Consider the following 15,297-nt stretch of genomic DNA (forward strand, 5'->3'; position numbering starts at 1 on the left):
GTTGTCCAGCAAAAACAAAGAAAGAGGGTGAGGGGGAAAAAAGATCATTCTTTCCGCCATCATGCCTGGGGTTTGAACAAGCAAGGAATGGGATCAGCTTTTGACAAGTGGCCTGTGAGTGTTTTGCAGAAAGAGGCTGAAATCACTATTGGACGGAATCACGCTACTGGAATATCCTGCTGTTTTATAGATGTGTGCAAAGCTGTCGGAGTGGGCCACAGTAAAAAGAGGCACGACCAACTGTGCTACAGAAGCCACAGGTCTAACCTGGCAAAGCATCGTGTGCTGCTCAGATCCTGGTTCCCACCCAGGACGGGTTCATCTCAATACTGCGTCAGAGGGACCAAACACGTCACCTGCTTTTTTTAATGATCCTATTTATTTGCACAAACTGTACAAAACAAGACATGGATCACTCCTCTCAAAGGTCATTTATTTACTAGTGGGGTAATTCTACAAAACGGTTACAATTTGTCTCTTTAATATACATAAAAATGTCTTAAAAATTAATACCTGATAACAACTTTCACTATGTAGTGAATATTATAGATTTTTTCTTAAGTACCTTGCACACTGAGCCCGAAATTCTCATCCGAAATTTTCACGCGTTAAAAAATAAATACGACCTCACGTTGTGTCAATCACGTTTACACACTGCCTCCGAAACATTCGTCCATCATAAAAAAGCAATTCGTCAAGCAAGCCTTTTGAGAGGTGTTTTGCCAATTCATAGCCAGCGAATGACGAATACGAAAAAACGCATACTAAAATTTCACAAAAAAAAAAAAAAAAAAAAAAAAAAATTCAAGGACCTTTAAACATTTCAATGAAATGAATGGAACGTATAATGTAAATTGTAATGTCAAATTAAAATTTGTCAACCCTGTTATCTTTGAATTATATCACACCAGGGCCGTAACCACCATAGGCATTGAGGTCCCCCTCCATAATGAAATGGCCAAATTGTCCCCCCGAATATTTGAAATTCTTGCACTACTGTGCTGCCCTCCATTCCGTTTAAAAGTTAGATTGTTAGATTGATCTTATCAGTGGTCTAACAGCGCTCGTAAAAGTAAAAATGATTGAGATGGCTGATCAAATCAAACAATGCAGGGTTTACCGTTCACAGAAGCAGAGCGTGAATTCCAGCGCGAAGTGTCAGTTTGACGTTGAAAGAGTGAGGTAAGATGTAAATAGAGAAACATTTAATGTCAACTGCTTTACGATAGAAATGTTAGACAGTAACATCCAGTGATGCAAACTACAAACTTTTTAACTCAAATATGGCCGTTTTAAGTTGAAAATATGCATTTACGTGATTCAAGTAATTCCTAACTGAGTGTGACTAGATAACAATGTTTTAAGTTTTTAACATATAAGGCATACAAATAAAAATACTATATTTCAATGCAAATTAATGCAAATATTATTGCTCAAAATTATGATTTCCTTCACTGTTCTATTTGTGTTTTATAAAAAATTGGACCCCCAATGTTCAGGACAGGGTTACGGCCTTGTATCACACATATACAGCATTCAAATATATTAATTTAACTTGAGATGGCACAATGCAATTTATTAACATTATTATTTTTTCTTAAAAACTCTTAATCAAAATTGACCCCATTTACCAGAATGAATTGTTCACCACAAGACTAGTAATTTCACTAAGTTGATTTACAAATTGATTCACTTGATTCAACTTCTGTTTCATGGTGACTTTAAAATTGTATAAAAGTCATGCTTAAAAATCTTTCAAATCACTTTATCAAATTGGAAAAGGCACCAGTTTCATTGAATTATTGTCTTGCAGTATAGTGATACACAGAAATAAACACTTGCAGAGAAAAATAATAATAACAACACTTAAGGAAAGTAATAATATGTTACAACAGCAAAGTGTAAGCTATTTATGTCCCAATTTTTTGTATTTTTCATCATCAACACTTTGGAAATACAGTTGTAATCTTATTCATGCAGGACAAAACTAACTAACTAACTAAACAAACAAACAAACAAACAAGCTGCTGATATGATGGGATTTTAGCAGTGTTGTGAAGTGACTGCTGAAGAAGTGAAGGTCAATGAAAGAATGCCTGATTATACAGGAGAAAAGAAGAGCTTTGATCTCAAAATGTCCTTTTAGAAGAAGGCCGCTTAGTAAAGATGCCAAAAGATGGAATGTCAGATACACGTCATGGATCTCAGGCTAAAAAAGACCCGGGAGATTAAAATAGCCTTCAGCAGCGTCACATTTTGTGAAAGCTTTAATCCTGAAGGTTCTCATTTCTCTCACTCTCCTGGCAGTTCACCTGCTGTCTTTGTACCTCAGGTGTGCCGCATTTATCTGCCAAGAGTCAATTAACAGCTCACCCAAAAATGAAAATCCTGTCATCATTTACTCACCTCTCTGTCATCCAAATGCACTGTTGTGAAGTGACTTTGTATGAAAAAAAATGCTTCTCAGCATCTCATTTTGTGTTTTATGGAAGGAAGAAAAAAGCAATCAATGTTTGGAATGAGATGACGGAATAAATAAGATCATTTTCGTTTTTGGGAGAACTATTCCTTAATTGAGTCCATCACTTAAGCACGCTGCTCTTGATCAACACGGAGCGGCTGTTCTACAAAGATCCAGAGAGAATAAAATACTATAAACACACCCATGGCTCCTTGGCTTATGAAGCATGGCAGAAAAATAAGGGTTTCGTAGAACAAACATGTGACATGTTGAGTGTACATGTGCGGTTTCAGTATAAAAAACAACAACAGCATATTGTAAACTCATGCACAAAGGGGTTGTTCCCTCCACAGCCCATAATCACATCTGGTTTTAATAACAAGCTTTTGCACTAGGACAGTAAAGATTCCCTGTCTGGAAACTAGAGTCTGTGCGTGTTTTTTTTTTACAGAATGTGACAAATCAGATCTAATCAACAAGTTATTTCATCAAGAACTTTCCGAGTTTGCAACATTTGATGTAGGCGTGATTTAAATGAGGTCTAGAATGCCTATGAGAGGCGTACCATCCTAATATGATGCTAAAAATTGCTCTTGGCCTTCTACGCGCAACATTATTCTGTTATGCCGTGGCTTAAATAAATTGAATTTCATTGTTTAGAAAGAGCATTAGCGTTTTTTTTTAAACTATTAAAGCACTTTAGAAATTTCCCTGATGCCGATTCCCAGCATTAAATCTGATCTTTGCTCTAAACCATTTCTGACAGGCATCCAACGACCATAAATGTTCCTACTTGGACCAATATAACAGTACGAACAAATCAGGCGAGCTGCGGTATGCGACTAATATTAAAAAGACACATGCTTTTCATATGGAGCTCACAAGGAACTTAAATTCAGCAACAACAGACCGATTAAGGATTTGAGCAGCCAGTTAAGAGCAAATCCATGTTTTCTTCGGTGCTGAAATCATTAATAACATGTCTGAACAATAATAATAACTCCATCTCAGTATCTGTCGCAACAGAGATTATGTCAGCTTCACAAAAAACAACTAAATGTTGCGCGTAATGGCTTGCCTACAAACAGAAGCAGGAACGGTACACAGTTTACCATCCAATGCACACTGAGAGACCACTGACAGAGCTCATGTTTTATTCATACATTTAGGATTATATCATTATTCAATTATAAACTGATTATGAAAAAAAAAACGTTTCTTTTTATGACTGAGATATTTTCATGTATAACAGTTGTGATTTCTAAGCCTACAAAATGCAAGGAAAATGACAATAAAAGCATGTTAAAGGTGATTTTCAAAACAAAAGCATGATAAAGGTAAAGAGCAAGAAATGTGAAGTCCAAATGTAAGGAAGCTAAGAGAAATTTTTAAACATGTACATATAGAAAATGAAAAGAGAATCACTGAAATAAGCCAGGAAACAACTGAGAATATGAAATTGAGAGCATTCGAGAGAGAGAGAGAAAGAGAAAAAGGTGAATTAATGAGATGGAAGCAATGTTGATTAGCATGATGAGCAATATACATATCAAATGAGTTCAGAATAAAACTACGGCGCACATTTCCAGATAACAATGGCATTTTAATGTTTTACATTTATAACTGCAGAGCTCCTTTACCTGTAGTCAAAAAGCAGTTCAGCAGCAGGAAAACTGCGAGAGCATTCTGGATCTTCCATCTCCACCACCGACCGCTGATGAACGAAATCCTGCCAATCAGATTAAGCAAAATACATTATGAAACAAAACCACAATTTAATTTATTACTTATATGTAATTTTAGTATAGTGTAAATACACGAAAACCACAATTGCATTAGAGGTTTCATTAAATGGACTGCAGTTAAGGCCGGGATAAACTTTTGACTCAATGGATGTTTAAAAAAACACATTTGAATTTATTTATTTGCACACAAAAAAAATGCCAATAGCACCATGAACTGATGTTGCTTTCTGGTTTTCTTAGTCACTGACTCAAAACACTTTATACACGGCAACTGGCATAAACTTCATGCATAAACTTTTCTCACACACAGGAGTACAATATATTTATTCATGCGTCTATAATTTGGGAGATCTTTGAAGGTTTAAATTATGTATTTGTGGCATGGAAAAAAAAAAAATCTTGTCAGAACAGTGACCGCAGCCATCCAAAAGCTGCCCCGTTACATAATGACTAATCACTCTCCCACGTCAGCCATAAGAAGTGTACTGAAAAAGATCACGGACGGTGAGGTTTACAAAGAGGTACACCACTATTTACAAAGCATAGAGACTGAAAAAAACACGAGAGCCATTTATATTCAGTGTGTTATCGATTAAAGTGGAGTGTTGCTCTGAAGCAGTTAGCTCATGCATGTAAAATGTGTTAAACTAAAAATGTTAATGCTTAAAACTACTCTAATTCTTAGCGCAGTTTTAAGGAAATGCTGTCATCATTTACTCACAACTGTGTGGAACACAAAAGTCAGCGGGGTCCAAAAAAAACAACATTGAACTCCAGGGACTTTCATCGACACCTTTCAAAATATTTTCTTTGTGATAAAGTCAAGAAGAAATAGTCATACCGGTTTGGAACAACATGAAGGTGACTGAATTATCAAACAATGTTTAACCCTAAAATACATAAACTCCAATGTCCTTGCATGTTCAAAGAGAGGTAAGAATACTGACATGATAGAACCTACTATACATCACATTAAAATCTGCTGTTCAGAATGGATCACTCACTATGTTGGTGCTTCAGATCCACATTAATGGACTGTACTGAGCACTGCCCAGGTGTCCCTGCTCTCTTTAAAGCTTTAAAATAGTGCTTCTGAGACATTTTGATCACAGTTGGCTAGCTGCGAAAACAGCAATCCAAGGCTTTACTGGAAAGAGAAGCTGATAAACAACATAAAATAAAGGTTCTTCAATAGTTCTTTGTAATATAGATCAAGACAATCTTCGTGAGTTGGATGTGGTTAAAAAAAAAAAAAACATTCTTGATATTACATCTATGAAAAATATCTCAGAGTATCGGTTTCCGAGTTCTTTGAAGCATCAGAAAATGTATGGTTTTCTAGAACTAAAGAATAAAAAGTACTTAAAACGGTTCTCCATCAAGCTGTAAAACCTTAGTTAGAAAATCTACAAAGCACGCAACACTATCCATAAAATCAATCTCAGATGAATCAACTGCGCATATCTGTGATTTCACTACAAAACACACATTTTAAATTGGACATTAATAAACAACCCCTGATCTGAAATCTGCTTCCAAGAAGGCAAGTTCTAATGAGTCATTATCCGAAGTTCATGGAAAATGAAGATTCCAGTGGGAGATGATAACCACTAGAGACCTCATAAGTTATTCTGATGAAGACATTATACAGTATGTTTGACTGGGCATTGTTCATCTACATTAGGATTACAGTGATAAATGTCTTCATTATAACAAATGGATGGAAAATCCCCTCCATCTGGGACAGAGTATGTTATAATGAGATTATCGCAATGCTTCATTTGATACTATGGTTAATAACACCTCAGTCTGCGAGCTTTTGTTGCCAAGACTAGAAGTGTGTGAAGATACAAGATCCTGTGTGAGGTCCCGAGATCTTGTTTCATTTTCAACAACCATTGTCGAAAGATAATGGAGATCTCTATTTCCAGCCCACAGTGCAGTTTAGCGAAGGCAGAATCAGCCAGCAGAACAATAGCCAAGATAGGGCCCTGAATTCATATTTTATTAAACAACCACAACATGCCATCAATTGCATTCATTAGCAGGCCACAATGGTGGCATAATATAATTTAAAGGGACATGATCCCTTTAAATGAGAAGAGAATCTTATCTAAAAGGAATGCAAGTCAACACCCTGAAATAAATCATTGTTACAAATCAGAATGTTACTACATATTTTTCAGCCCTAAATAAACAGCCTCGCAGCATCTCTGTAAGTTGGAGCATTTGTCGCCACAGTGATCAGAATGAGGCCATTTATTTGGACCATTATATAAAATTCATGTAATACATGACATTATAGAACATATGAATAATGTTCTGAACGCTCCCCTAAGCGTATGTAAATACACATGAATGGGGTCAGCGACTCAGGGGACCCTGCAAACAGCATAAAGAACTTGATTCATCAAGGCAAAAAATGAGTTGGAAAACCAGAAACAGTGCCTTCTGGTATTCATAAGTCTAAGACTCCAGAAAAACCATAATGCATAATCATAGGAATAATAATACATTAGACTTTAAAGCTTTGGGAATTCCTAAATATAAAACTGTACAAAAAAATGCACTAATAATGTACCCCTAATGAATTACAAAGTGAAACCATAGGCTAACTGAAGCAAGACTTCAACAGATTATTAACTTCAGAAACGCCACAGCTGTCAACACTACAAGTAAATTGAATATTTATCATCCTCACATTTTTCTCTGACATGAGCTCATCTCATCTAATGACATAAGAAATTCCACATTATATACTTCATGGTTGTGACTTAAAATCAAGTTACCAGTCAGGCATCAAATGTCTTATTGCCCAAAAACGCTGTAGGTGTAGGCAGGCAACTAGAAAGACGCACACTATGTGCAAGCTATAATTTAGAGTAGACATTTTAAATACTATTTAGTTGTTTACAGTTTTATTTGCGGTCATCTAAAAGTCCAATACGCAATTCATCTGCCCACCAACATTGTAATGCGACACCCATTCTTTTGGGCCATGGATATTTCACTTCACTGGTCAAAACAGTAAGTAAAGACCAGTGTAAAGACCAACATAAATATGCACAATACACCTATACCAACAAACAAACACGATTATGTGCGGTTTCCATTTATGAGTTGACAATCAACGTTGTTTAAAAAAAAAGGTAAAACATGCTGTTTCTAATTGTATTATTACGATTATTTTTCACAGTCTATGTTATTTTTAGACGATTTTTTTAACTTCTCAAAGGATGCCAATCTCTTTTGGTCAAATTATATTATCACAAAAACTACATAATCAGAGACCTTATTGCCAGCGAACGTTAAACAGTGAAAACCAAAATATTTTAAGCTATAACGTTAGTCCGAATATCCCATTTCACAAAGAACTAATACGAAGTTAAAAAAGTTACTTACATTATTTCATTGAAGCTCGTCTCGTTGAAGAACCATTATAGCCTATCTCTTCTCCTGTTTGAACCACTTTAAGAGAACTTTGAGAGGCAGCCCACCATCAACTTTCACGCGCCACGCCAATGCTTAGCAAAAACATTTCATAATCGGAGAAATTCTTAAACCAATATCTATTTTGGATAGATGAACCTGTTCTCCGAGCAGACAGATGCTGGTTAAAGCGTTAACAAGAGTTTACTAGACAAAACTGTTCTTGTCCAACCGCTGGAGGCAGTTCTCAACACAGAGCCCCACCCTACAGTAAGAGAAATCCCGAGGAGACCCCGGCCCGCAAAATAATAAATAAATAAAATATGAACACGTTGTATTAGTTCTTGGTAGCCTACTCATTGGGATTAAATATGTAATTTGCAGCAAATAACAATGTCTAATTCTAAAGCAACACATAATTATGTTTATTTACACAAACATCTTTATAGGCTATATACATTTGTTTGTAAAAAAAAATGCAGCTATTTATTTGGCAATGGAGTACACACACACACGCATATTATATAGGCTATATGCACACATTCTATACAGAAATGCTATATACATACATACATACATACATACACACACCCACATGTATGTATATATATACACATGCTATACACACACATACATATATATTATATACTTTTGAATGTTATTTTGCATCATTTTAAACTCAACCAAACTCAAATTATGCAAGAAATTTTATATACAATTAGTATATTCAACACTTGAAAAATATATAAATATAGGCTAATATCTGCAAATAAATACATACAGTAATAAACACATTAAAACAATGTGCATGTCTTTTTTTCTTTTTAATGTGTGATTAAATGACTATTACTAATTTCATACTTTATCAACAAATTATTACTTCTCATTAATTTGTTAAAGACCTTATAAAACAACTGTAAACACGATTTTGTCCTCAGTAACCCATGCTATCTACTTTGTTTTCAACGTCAGAGAAGATCTTCCAGTTAGATAGTTCCTACAAGTCGGATAACTGTATTTGCATATACCTCAGATACTTACATTTTAGCGCTCAGGTCAAATATCATACTCTACAGAAATTTCAGGTTATGTAGTTGTAACCAATTCCCATTTACAAGCCTGTGAGCTGATGTATGAATGATAATACAAATATTGTCATAGTTTATTTGGATGAAGAGCCTGCCTCTTTCTTTGAATCAGATAGTGTCTCTCTGTGGGGACTGTTAGGTTTTGATCTATTGTGGGTGTGAGAACCCATAGACAATAACATGGACATTTATTATAGGCTAGCTACATTTATGTTTTGTTTAGTATTGAGATTTACAGCCACAATGACATTTTATCACCATAACACAGGAAATTGGCAGAAGATTTTGAACTTAAAACAACTAAAGAGCCACAAATTAGGATCTGTATAATCCTTCCAAATGCTTTGCTGTTGAAAAAATACTTATTTTGCTAAATAGCCAATGCAAAACATGGTCAATTTGAATGATAACGCTATAGGGAGAGAAAAAAAAGCACTGATAGCGATCGATTCCCACAGCACTGATAGCGATCAAGTAATAAACTTTATCTGTGCGCGTCAATGTCAATACCCTTAAACACACTTTAAAACACTAAAGAGAGATTACAAAGTCACGAAATCTGAAGAATGTAGTCACTCAGAATTTAAGGTTAATTTTAAAAGGTTAAAAGACAAAGCCATTATGGTTTAACCCTGCTCTGTATGTCAATGGATATGCACTCCTAGATGGATTTGATCAGAAGCAATATATTACTTTGTAAATTCACTTGAGCCAATTAAACCTGAGTACAAAGGAGTAAGACAGGTAAGGATGGAAAATCCCAGGTGATGTTCATTTGCATCCGCAATGAGGCAGGAAAGGATTCAGGCAAATGCAGATGCATGCAGTGATAGCTCAGTCAATGCCCTTTCTATTACACTTCAGGCTAAATAGAGGGAGATGAAAACAGCGGGACCGCTAATTCAACCGCAAGAATCGCAAGTTGGGCAGAAAACAACAGGAACTATCTATTGTAATTAATTGCTTCCGGCATATGCACACTGAACTGACTAAGTTCATTCATGCATATATGGCTAAATGGATTGTGCCTAATAAAATAAAATAAATTACCCATCAGAATGCAACTAAACTCAGTGCCTTTGAAATGCAATATCACACTAATATTTTAATCTGCAGGAATACTTAGTGTCAGATTCTTACTGTTACTGGCATCTGGAGTAATTCAAATATGAACAAAGTACCAGGCATTAATGACAGTGAAGGAGAAAATACCAGTCTTTCGAATTTAATCAAGTCAAATAAACGGCACAAATGGTTGCAATTGATTTGGCTTTTTAATTGACTGATTTAAGACTGTGTGCAGAAGCCACTCATAATCCTCATTCATTTTCTAACTGCATGTGCGTAATGCTTGGTTATTGTTTACAATAATAAATAAAAAATAATACTTACGACTTGTGAGATGCTAATTTGTCATTAAGGATTGTTATACGAAGGAAAAAAATACACTGCAAATGACCAAAAAAAGTCAAATAAGAGTCAAAAAAAGATTTATTGTTGATCATAATAACGCTTTAGTAACGGCAGAAAACTTAAGTAAATGACTGCAGAATCCTTCCACCTTAAGATATACATAGGAGTGAACAGAAAGTAGTAAAAGTAGTTAAGGGCAAAGTCACTCTAACGCTCATGTTTCAGAGAGCCTGAGGTACAGATGAGAGTTCTTGTTTAATAGATATCTTGAGACATGCTGTCATGTCCATGCATATCTCACCAAATTGTTGCGAAGCCAGAAAACTTCAAACCATGAATATGTATTAACTCCTCAGAATTTGAAAGGGTCTTTCACATGCACCTGATTTTTTTTTAAAGTGTTGCATCTTTGTCTCATTGGTCTAGTAATGAAAAGCTATTGACATCCAATATGACTCAAACAGATGTTGTATTGAGTGATGTGGGGGTGTCCTGTGGAGCGTCTCTTTTTGATACAGATGGGGCTGGGGAAATGGCCCTTTTTCAGTTCATCTGGGCCAGATCTCTGATAAAGTGGTTTTAAGGGGGACAGCACAATGGTTTCATTCTTTGCCAGTGGTTAGAAGCTTCAGGGCCTTCTGCAGATTCTGGACGGCAGTGCCCACATCCTCATATTGCAGCGCACTGCCTGCATATTTACAGTATTTCTGAGCCTGAGTAAAGTCTTCTGGTGTGAGCCGCAAGTCTCCTGTGAAGAGCAAAAGAAATGATTAGTCGTATTCTCTAAGGATGCATTAAATGCATCAAGTGACAGAGTTAATACATTTATAATTGTACAACATATTTATATTTCAAATAATGTGTTTCGTTTGAACTTTCTATTCATAAAAGAATCCTGAAAACAATGCATCACTGCTTCCACAAACATATGAAGCAGCACAACTGTTTTCAACAATAATAAAAAGAATGTTCTTGAGCATCATATCAGCATATTGAAATGATTTCTGAAAAATCTTGTGACACTTAAAGGGATAGTTCACTTTAAAATGAAAACTATGTCATCATATACTCACCCTCAAGTTGTTTCAAAGTTCAAACCTGTAAACATTTCTTTCTTCTACTGAACACAAAGGAAGATATTTTGAAGAATGTCGGTAACCAAACAGTTAACTGGTCCCATTGACTACCATAGTAGGAAAAAAAAATACTATGGCAGTCAATGGGACCAGTTAACTGTTTGGTTAACTGGTCCCATAACTTGAGGGTGAGTATATGATGACATCATTTTAATTTTAAAGTGAACTATCCCTTTAAGACTGGAGTAATGATGCTGAAAATTCAGCTTTGTCCTCACATGAATAAATTATATTTTAAAATTGTAATATTTCACAATATTACAGTTTTTACTAATAGTGAATATATAAATGATATAAATATATATACAGATACTATTACCAGAGCATTTAAATGATTCCCAGGGGAAATTTCTGGAAAAGCAAAGCACCCATTTCACACATGCATGTCTCTCCAGTGCCCGACAGCACATTAAATTATAGGGTGAGTTGAGGTTGGGCTAGTTTATGAATACTTAACTTCAGGCATTTGAAATATTATAGTCATGGTGCACAAATGCCTTTACCACAATGTAAACTCTGCTGGCTCTCACAATGACACTCTGAGTGACAGTTTGAGCCGAATCCATAATGTGGGAACAAAATAATGAACAGGACAGAGACGACCACCAAAACACTTGAGAGCTTTCAAAACAGTTTAAGGTACAGCAGTTCTGGGAACCTAAAAAAGATCTCTAGATCTGTCTCCTCTCCAGTATTAATATTTAACCACAATACATTTTTTGTCTCATTCAAAAAGCATTGCTTGCACCTCGATCGCTAAAGTATACACAGACTGGGAAGACTATAACCACAGAGCTGTCTCAACTGAGATGCTCGACTTCAAGAACATTTCAACAAGTTAAAATACTGGTAATGTTATGACCTTGGTCGACTTTGGCTGTAGAGGGGGTGTAATGTGGAACAGAAGTTTCAATGGGACACACACTGGTTCATTCTTATGTGATACATTTACAAATATTAATCTACTTATAGGCTGATCAATCGAAAAGAATGCAGAATGCATAACCAAAGATTGTATTAGAATGACTTGAACATTTGAGGACTTGCATAGAAAGTTACTCTCTGGTTGGTGAAGCAGGTTTGAAGACTAGCTTGATTAGGACTTTAGACATGACTGCTTGTAAGTATAGGTCCAGTGACGTAAGGATTCGCTTGTTAACTAAGATGCATTTCCCAGTTACATCGCAGTGACATGATCCATCTTGGGATTTGTTGTAATTGGTAATAGGTTTGTTTTTGTTTGGTGCAGGTAGTCTCGGGGGCAGGTCAGTGTATATAAGCTTGTTTGCTGTCTTCTTAATCACTGCCCTGCAAGTATTGATCACCAGTAACTACTCTGCAAAATAGGGATTGGATGAGCATGGGTTTAGAAAAGGAATTGAAATTCATTACTTTTAATTGATTTATAAAAGCATATTAAAGCATAAGGTTTAAGAAGGATACAATATTTTACACTACCATCAGTGGCGTAACTTTGTTTTATAAAGTGGGTGGGACAGGTGTGTGTAGGGGGAGGGGTTGCTAATACAATGCTATATCAGAAATATGTATATATTGTACAATATATGTACAATAACAATTGCAGAAAAATAAATAACATTACTATGTCCAGAAATTTAATTTACATCTACTATAATACAATATATTGTTAGTGCTGAGATTTATCACGTAAATAAATATATAAATCCGCAAAATTTGTATGTGTACCTTAATGGTCTAGTGGTAGAAGCGTGTCAGAGATTCTGGGTTCTAATCCGCCCTCGTATAGTTTTTTTTCTCATTAAAACCGAATATGTTCATCAGTGATTGTATATCAAGACCAGGGACACGTTTGTGTGCAGTTTGTTTTGCGATTTCACCAAAACGAATAGAGTATCCGCAACAGCGTTAAGTGATAGATTGAAGCGCTCGTCTGTGTGAAGACTCCGTATGAGTCACAAGAGAACTCTGTATCTGTAGGTTATATATTATCCTTTTTTACTTTTCTTAGTAACTTAACCAATGTTAAGCCAACAACCAAATCAGATTTGGTGTTATTATTGTTAACTAAAATTAAAATATTCAGTCATTGAAATAAAAATAGAAGACATTTTTTTTATATATATATTTATATTTATATGCATTCTATATATATATATAAAAAAAAATATATATATATATATAAAATGATATATATATTGCCTTGGCAACTAACTAAATTAAATAAGTTTAATGGAGACATGATACACTGTCAGTGAAACTGGATTAAAGTAATAATCCACCTTTTCGGAAAGTTCGCTTTGGCAAGCTGTTTCGAACTCCCAAAACGAACAGTTTCGACCTGATTTTGTTCGAAATTAAATCACATCAGTTCATTCTTCGATTTCGCTTGAAGTATATCGCCGCCTTAATCCCTGGTTTCAAGGACGCCCTCCAACCCTTGGAGGACGACCCCTAAAACAACACCTCACATTCAGAGCCATGTTTTACATGCCCAATTAGTGTCTTATGAGGCACAGACTTTCCCTTCAAACCAATTAGACAATGTCATGGCCAATCGGTTGTCCCAGAAAGACCCTGACGGTTAAGAGAGGATGAGGAATAGCTTTGGACACAATCAGCATTAATTCTTATTAAACGTGCATTCCAGTGTCGCAGTGAATGGTAGTGAGGGAATGTCATCTTGAGCTTTTTCTGTGGTCGTTACGTTTTGGAAAGCCAAAACCGTGAATCTGCTTTTCACAAAGCACTAATTTATTTAGGAAAGCCAGTGCAATGAGTGCTTTTTCCTCTGGCCATTTGAGCAGAAAATGAGATCAATCATGTTGGTGAAATGAGGTCCTATTCTTTCTGTCACGATTATTTGCCGGGTTCGGTGAGATTGGATTTCAGTAAAGAGTTGTCTTCACACAAAAAGCTTACCTTCCTGGGTACTGTTTAGAAGCGAAGGATCGACCACTGGCATGGCTCGTGGAACAGGCACTGGTTTGATGGGCTGTGCTGCTCCAAAATAAGAGAAAAAGTCAATTTAATCAAAGATAAATGCACTTTTGCATTTGCAATCATGGCTGATAGAAATTTGAAATACTGTAATGGACGAATTAACTAGTCCAACACTGTAATTGATTCAGAGTTAGATAGGCTTAGCTATTAGCTATGGCTGAGCATAATCTTTCCTTTGGGAAAAAAAGAACAAAAGCTACATTTTATATGAAACCATGTTCAATTCTCAAGTCCGAGAGCTGACATGGAGTCACACACACGAGCAAGGAAATGAGTACATGCAATGTATGATCAAATTAAGTGGCTGCATGTGGGGTGCCATGTTGCGGATTAGTCATTTCCGTGTCTGGAAGCTGAGGTACTAATCACATAGGACAGCAGTTACCAAGGGAAACATGCCCCTCATGGGGACCCTCAGCCTACCTTTTTGCTCTTCAAAAGGAAAACAGGAAACCAGAATGGGAAATATAAATGCAAACACACTACAGCTCTGTCCCAGCACTTTGAGAAATACTAATTAACCTGTATGTTTGAGTCAAGGGATTAGAGTTATTGAATGACAATCAGTGTTAGAGTGATTCATTCTGACATCATCTGCTGCTTTGCTTACAGAAATAGAGCAAATACTCAAATATTTTAAAGTTAGTTATTAAATGCATGGCTATCCATAAACAAGTAACAGCCCTTGAAATAGTTCAAAAGTTTTTGGGGTTGACAAGATTTTATCTTTAATTTTTTGAAGAATTATCTTGTACTTACCAAGGCTGCATTTATTTAATCAAAAATACAGTAAAAACATATTGTGAAATATAATTACAATATAAAAACAATGTTCTATTTTAATATATTTTTTAAATGTAATTTATTCCTGTGATGAATTTAAGCATAATTACTCGTATTAAAGGTACAATATGCAAAATTTCCTGCCGCTAGAGGGCGAAAAATCATGTTCATGGATGAGGTAAAGTTCTATTTTTATAAATGTTGCATTTAATGACATGCTTTTATTTCATTAAAATGAATTAACCGCAAGAAAAGTAAGG

General features: G+C 35.5%; 2 protein-coding genes across 30 annotated transcripts in view; both read right to left on the reverse strand.

Moving 5' to 3' along the window:
* Window positions 1-7,884, reverse strand: part of adgrg6 (adhesion G protein-coupled receptor G6) — a 42,041-nt gene extending 34,157 nt beyond the window's left edge. For 23 of the 29 annotated variants that reach the window (XM_079583934.1, XM_079583932.1, XM_079583930.1 and 20 more), the window contains exons 1-2: window positions 7,609-7,884; window positions 4,102-4,190 (exon numbers count right to left, since the gene is read on the reverse strand). In XM_079583934.1, the coding sequence (XP_079440060.1) occupies window positions 4,102-4,190; window positions 7,609-7,610 (91 nt within the window). In that variant the 5' untranslated portion in view covers window positions 7,611-7,884. The remainder of the gene's footprint in view (window positions 1-4,101; window positions 4,191-7,608) is intronic. The other 6 variants (XM_079583937.1, XM_079583938.1, XM_079583933.1 and 3 more) reach the window with 1 other exon arrangement.
* A 2,312-nt stretch (window positions 7,885-10,196) lies between these two features.
* The window catches only part of vta1 (vesicle (multivesicular body) trafficking 1), a 34,680-nt gene continuing 29,579 nt past the window's right edge, over window positions 10,197-15,297 (reverse strand). The window contains exons 7-8 of the mRNA XM_079639018.1: window positions 14,174-14,251; window positions 10,197-10,884 (exon numbers count right to left, since the gene is read on the reverse strand). Coding sequence (XP_079495144.1) covers window positions 10,739-10,884; window positions 14,174-14,251 — 224 coding nt within the window. The 3' untranslated portion in view covers window positions 10,197-10,738. The remainder of the gene's footprint in view (window positions 10,885-14,173; window positions 14,252-15,297) is intronic.

The sequence above is a fragment of the Phoxinus phoxinus genome (genome assembly GCF_949152265.1).
Source record: "Phoxinus phoxinus genome assembly, chromosome: 16".
Classification (NCBI taxonomy): Eukaryota; Metazoa; Chordata; class Actinopteri; order Cypriniformes; family Leuciscidae; genus Phoxinus; species Phoxinus phoxinus.